The sequence below is a fragment of the Lonchura striata genome, chromosome 4, assembly GCF_050655825.1.
Source record: "Lonchura striata isolate lonStrDom1 chromosome 4, ASM5065582v1, whole genome shotgun sequence".
Taxonomy (NCBI): Eukaryota; Metazoa; Chordata; class Aves; order Passeriformes; family Estrildidae; genus Lonchura; species Lonchura striata.
In genome coordinates this window covers 75,536,547-75,542,610 of record NC_140706.1, presented here as the reverse complement: position 1 = coordinate 75,542,610, position 6,064 = coordinate 75,536,547, and the positions used below count along the sequence as shown (strand labels likewise).

General features: G+C 40.4%; 1 protein-coding gene across 20 annotated transcripts in view; it reads right to left on the bottom strand.

The window, feature by feature from the left end:
- LOC144248599 (uncharacterized) overlaps positions 1 to 6,064 on the bottom strand; it is a 27,082-nt gene extending 21,018 nt beyond the window's left edge. For 5 of the 20 annotated variants that reach the window (XM_085578468.1, XM_085578469.1, XM_085578470.1 and 2 more), the window contains exons 1-4: positions 5,766 to 6,060; positions 5,552 to 5,671; positions 3,927 to 4,001; positions 3,714 to 3,814 (exon numbers count right to left, since the gene is read on the bottom strand). In XM_085578468.1, coding sequence (XP_085434594.1) covers positions 3,714 to 3,814; positions 3,927 to 4,001; positions 5,552 to 5,664 — 289 coding nt within the window. In that variant the 5' untranslated portion in view covers positions 5,665 to 5,671; positions 5,766 to 6,060. Of the gene's footprint in view, positions 1 to 3,713; positions 3,815 to 3,926; positions 4,002 to 5,551; positions 5,672 to 5,765 lie in introns of all 20 variants that reach the window. The other 15 variants (XR_014955039.1, XR_014955043.1, XR_014955040.1 and 12 more) reach the window with 7 other exon arrangements.

Sequence of the window (6,064 nt, the reverse complement as noted above, 5' to 3'; positions counted from 1 at the left end):
TTCTTTACTTTTTTATTGTCTTGTAATTGTCCTAACTCTAAACTTTAGTACTCTAGTGATATTATTATTTTTATAACCATTTTATTATTATTAAACTTTTAAACTTTTAAAAACCAAGTGATTAGCGTTTTTCACACTGGTATGAGTAATCTTTCACCCTGACATTTTGTATGTGCTCCTCTACTCAAAGATAGATAGTTGCAGTTTCTCTGCCTTTTTTAAAACTAAAAAACCTCATGAGCTGACCAAATGATGACAAAGTACAGCTTAAGACTATCCATGTTAAGAGCCAAAAGACACGAAATCGTGGCTATGAAATTAATTAGGTAAGAGATATGTGGCTCTTTGCATTTGATCCTAAATCTTGCTGAAGACAGTCTGCTTTCTTTCAAAATTTTCAGTGGGCAAGACACTTGTGGTTTTGTCATATCTACAGCTGGCATTAATTTCTAGTGATGCTAAAAGCAGCATTTCTTTGCATGTGACAGACCTTAACTGAGAAGGTCACTGGAACTCTGTTTCAGTCACCTGTCAAGAAAGGATCTGCACTGCGCAGTGGTTGAAGCCCTCCAGCAGGACGAAAGCCAACGAGCACAATGCTTCCTGTAGCTTTAGAAAGAAGCCTTTGTCAGCAGGATCCCCTTCATCAGGCAGCCTGGAGTAGATACTATCCACAGGGCTCCTTGGCTGCCTTGGTCACGGGTTCTTGCCTACAGGCTTTGGACTTGCTCGTGGCTGTTCTTCAAACACGGCTCCTCACGTGGAATCCACTTCTTGGTGCAGAGGGCAATCCCTCCATCTCCCCTTCCTCCCCTGTATCTTCTGACCAGGCTGGAGCTCTCAGTAGTGACACTCCAGTCATGGGATTCAGCCCACCACATCCCAGAGATGCAAAAGGCCGTAACTTTCCTGCAGCACAGCGGCTTCCAGCTCCTCCTGTTTCTTGCCCGTGCTGCAGGTGTTGATGGAAGGCGCCTCAGCCTGCCTGTCAGCCGTGTCACCTTCCCAGAGGAACACCCCTTTTCTTCCTTTCTCACAATTTTCTGGTGTTTTCCCGCCAGCTTTTATTCCCTTGGCTTTCCTGACAAAGCCAACCCTAGACTTGCCTTGGCCTCTTACCACTCCCTGGCACTTCACTGCCTTGCATGCCCATCTCCCGCCTTGGATAAATGAGGTTTTTGTTTTAAATTGGTAACTATTTTTATATTAAGAGTTAATAATGTAAGGGCTTTTTAATTATATGGATTATTTGTAATGTTTTTTATTGGTATATTAAGTAAGTAGGTAAAAAATGGATTTTTTTGAGAAGTGCTAGATAAATACAAAGTATTTAAACTTGAAACTTTAGTGAAAGTTACTTAAATGTTTGTTTTAGGTTGGTTAATTGGTAAAGTGATATAATTAAAAGTAAATAAAGTAAATAGAGTAGAAGTATAATATTTGATAGAATTTTATACTTTGAAAGTTATTAAATAAGATTTTTATAATATTGATTTTTATATTTATAAAGAAACCTAAAGTTTATATATTTTGGTGGGTGCAGTACAAGACGTCAGGTGTAAGTTGCAATTCTTGCATAATCTACATTTGTATTTACATAGTGTAATTTATCTGTGTATTTACATTGGTGTTTTGTGGAGTGGTGAGTGTGTTTTTTGTGTGATCTGGTTTTATGTTCCTTATTGAAATTTACTTGGGTTTTTGTACTTGTTGAGATATAAGTAAACTTTATGTTTTGATATAAGAAATAAGTATTGTTAAGTTTTGTTTTATAAAATTGTATAGACTTGCAAGATAATGGTATAAGTTGTTATAATTTTTCAGTTATAAGCATGAAGAAATATAAGAATAAAATAATGTATGTAGTAAAGAAGAAATTGATAATAATTAGGAATTACTTAGATAATATCTATAATTAGTAACATAGGTGAAATTATATCATTAGTAAGTATTAAAAGATGGTACATTATTTTAGAGTTTTTAACAATTGATAAATGTTAAATTAGTAGTAAGTTAAATAATTATGTGTGGATAATGATTTTTTAAGTTTAAAATAATAAGTTTATTTGTTATATTGATAAAGTTAAATTGTTAAGTTAAAATTATTTGAATTTTATTTTTGACGTAGAAAATATTTGGGTTTCCTGTTAATTATTTTATTTAGGTAGATATAGGGTTAGGTTATAGTTTAAATTTTAATTGGTGTATGTTACTTAATATATTTTTATATAATGTTTTTAAAAATAGTAGTTAAGAGTAAAAATGTTAGGATTAAAGATGAATCACATTATTTAATAATTGGATTTTTTAGAAGTGTTTTTAGAATATATTTGAATATAGTAAACTTTTTTTTAAAGATTTGAAAGTGGTTATGGACAGGATTGTGAGTTTGGATTTGGATATTGAGAGTGTGAAGGTGGAGGAAATGTATGAGAGAGCGATTACTTAGTGTGAAACTTAGAAAAAGAAATTAATGTTGTAGTTGAGTTTTATATTGAAGTGATTTTGTAATAATAACTGAGGAAAGTGATCAGATTAACAGTTTGGAGGAGGTTTTTAATGAAATATATTTTTTTTAGTCTTGAAAAATATTTAAAACTATGAGATAAATTTAGGTTAAATTATAGAGTTAGTGTAGAGATTAGTTAGAGAGTTAACTTGTTTTAAGAGCTGTAAAAGTAGAGAAAAAAAAAGTAGGAATTAGAAATTTTATGTAAGAGTAGAGATTGTAATGAAGAACAGAATTTTTGATGAAATTGATGATACAATACACTGTATTTTTTTTACTTCTGAATAGGTGTTTGGTAGTGTTTTCTTTTAGTTGTTTTAATTTGAGTTGTTTTATTTTTTTTAAGAATATTAACCATATACTGTATAGTTTAGAGAAGTGATTTTTAATAAAACTTAGGATAGGTTATATTAAATAACATTTAAATTTAGATTGAATGAATTTTGATAGTAAGGAATAATAAACTTAATTTTAATAGATAAAAAGAAACTTAATGTATTTATTTAAATGTATTGACATTTAATTTTGTTTGATTTTATTAACACTTAACATATTGAATGTTGTTATTTATAAATATTGAAGGTATTTTAAGTCTTTTGGTTTTGGAGACATTTTAGCTTGTTGAGTTAAGATTATTACTTATATCTTTACAGGGTGGTTTTATTTATTGGGAAATATGTTTCTCAGTAATAGATTTTTATTTATGTTACATTTTAAATGGTACTAATTTGTGTAGTGGGTTTTGTTAAATGTAGGATATTGATTAGATTGTTTTATATTTTTTGTGGGCTTGGACAAATATTTATCTATACAGTTAGGCTTTTCTATATTTGAAGTAAGTTTTGATGGGGTTTTTTTTTAAGAGTTATTGATTTAGAATTTTAAGAATATTTGGTGTTTGGAATAAATAAAATCGGGGGTTTTTTGGATACGGTCGAGCTGTATTTTTAGTGTTAGCAAGGACTAGTTTTGGTACGTTATTTTGATTTTTTTTGTTTGCTTACGGGGAGGGTCTCCTGTTAGATGTGGAAGCCTGAGACTGGCACAAGGACTTTTTATCTAATGCTTGATGAGTCTGTTTTATGGGGAGGAGGTGTTATTTTAAGTTTTATAAAATACACCGAGAATTAGTTAAAATCATGGAAGAAACATTATGGTAATTAAAGGGTGCTACGTTTGAAGAGCTATAAATCTTTTTAAATACCTGCTTGATGTAAGGTGAGCTTAATCTCCTTTTTCTGCCCCAGAAAGCATCGGGCACGTCCACATCGATGGCACCACCTCTGCCTACTGCTCCTGCTCCACCTGACCAAAAGCAAGAGCAAAAGTTGGTTGGGCTTTAAGAACTTGCAATAACTTTGAAGCAAAATAAATCCCATTTTCCCCTGTGTTTTTTCCTTTCAGGTGCTGCACTCACCTCTGCGGACACGCACCGAGCTCTCGCTGCAGGAACCCGTCAGGCCTCAGTGGCTGTGAGTTCATGTTCTTCTCCCTGGGGAAGAGGAGAAGAATGTGATTAAATAAGTAAATAAACAAATAAATAAATAATTGCTGAGGAATTGCAGAAATGTTTTCTGGAGCCTTTCCCCTTCGGTGCCCCTGTGCTGTGTGGGACACGGGCAGAGGAGCCTCGGGCTGGAAAGGGGCAGGAGAAAGGCAAAGGGACCCCCCGGTGTCCCCAGGGCACCGTGGGGACAGAACGGACACTGCGCGGGCACGGGGAGGCGAGGAGTGACAGTCTGGGCCAAAATCCCAGCTCACCCCAGGGAGATTAGTGAGGGACATTTTGGAGGGGAAAGCTGAGGTCACGAGTTCACCCAGCCCGGCCACGTTGTGTTTGCACAAAGAGGCACCAGAGGTGAAGGTCAATCCTGAGCCAACCCTGCTCAACCTCTAAGTCCCAGAATAAATCCTACAAGCTGCCCACTGAGGGACTAAAAATACATAAAAGAGAACCAAGAGCATTCCGAGAGCAAACCAGAAGGTTCCTGGGAATCCCGTTGCAGTGATGTCACAGCCTTTTTGACAGAGCTGTAAGATTTTTATTTCAATGCTGCGTTTCTCTCCTGGGATCATTCACTCCGTGGGCTGTGGGGATTTTTCGGGTTTGAACTCCCTCACGGTGGCCCTGACACTGCTCAGAAGCTGGAGGAAGAGCAGAGCCAGTGCTCCTGGCAGGGGCAGGGAGTTTTCCCCCAGAGCAGATCCAGCAGCTGCCCTCCAGCCCGGCCAGGAGGGATCTGCTTTGGCTCCTGCAGGGACAGAACGTGTTCAGGTGCTCCAGGTGACATTCCAGCAGCCTCATCTCCCATCCCTGTTCCTGCCCCTCCTGCTCTCAGCTCCTGCCCCACCAGCTGTGCCAAGGGAATTTGTCCCACCAGCAGCAGGGGAAGGACAAGAGCTCCCACCCTGGCACTTGGATTGTCCCGCTGGGGGATGCTGCCTGCTGGGATTTAGATCATTCCATACATTTGGCTGCTGAAATTTCCCAGCCCAGGGGCTTTAGCACAAAGATTGTTCTTTGTATGGTGCCTGGATTTGGGGTTCAGTATCAGCTTTGCTAGTTCAGATGAATTATACCCACAGCCCCAGGTTCCCTGCTGAATTCCTGCTGGAATAACCTGACAGTGCCTCGTGGAGATTGGAAATTCCCATGCAGAGCTGCCACTTTAGCACCAGCTGTGTCAGGAACCAGCAGAGGTTCCAGGGAAGCTCAGTGGGATCAGGACAAGGACAGGTCTCTATTCCACAGAACTTGCTATTTAAAACCCTCATCCCCCAGCCCCAGGGATGTGTCTGGGGTCACTTGACAGAGTTCCCTGGAATTCAACTGATTTCACTCCCCGGAGCTCAGGCTCCAGTTGATGTTTTAAAGCAGGACAAGGCAGTGGCTGGATGAGCTCCCGGCCTGTGCTGAGGCAGAACATCTCTCCTGCAGAAGCTCAGCTCCTTTCAGAGCCTCGGCAGTGGCCTCTGCATGTCCTTTCCCCTCAGGAAAGGGATGCACATCCCTGCCTGCAGCACATCTCCAGTGGGACCCACCTGTGAGAGTTTTCCATCCCTTCTGCACCTCCAGCTGGCTCCCTGGAAATCTCCAAACATAATTGCACTCCAACCTCTGATTTCAAGGCATCTCCAAGGCTCTTGCTTGGCATTTAGTACCTGTGAAGGAAGATTGCCTTGGCTCAAATGCTGCTGGTGAATGATAGCCTCCGGCTGGAAAAGAGGGAGGAGATTTGGGGTGGCTGGAACATACCTGGCAGCTGTGTGGGAGGTCAGAAACAGGGATTGCTGTCAGAGCCCCTCTGCAAACGGCCGTGCCTCCATTCCCAGGTAATGCCAGCCGTTCCCTGGGGTCCCTGTGGGCTGTCGGTGGCGTCTGTCCGGGCTGAAGCATCCCTGCGTGCCTGTGGGGAGCAGCCCCTGGCCGAGGAGCCGCGGGCAGCCCTTCAGCCGTGTCCGTGCCAGCGCTGTCCCGTGCGCCGGTGCCCGTGCCGGGACGTGCGCTCGGCACGCTGCGAGCCACGGGCAGGGCACGGCAGCTCCCGGCCCGCA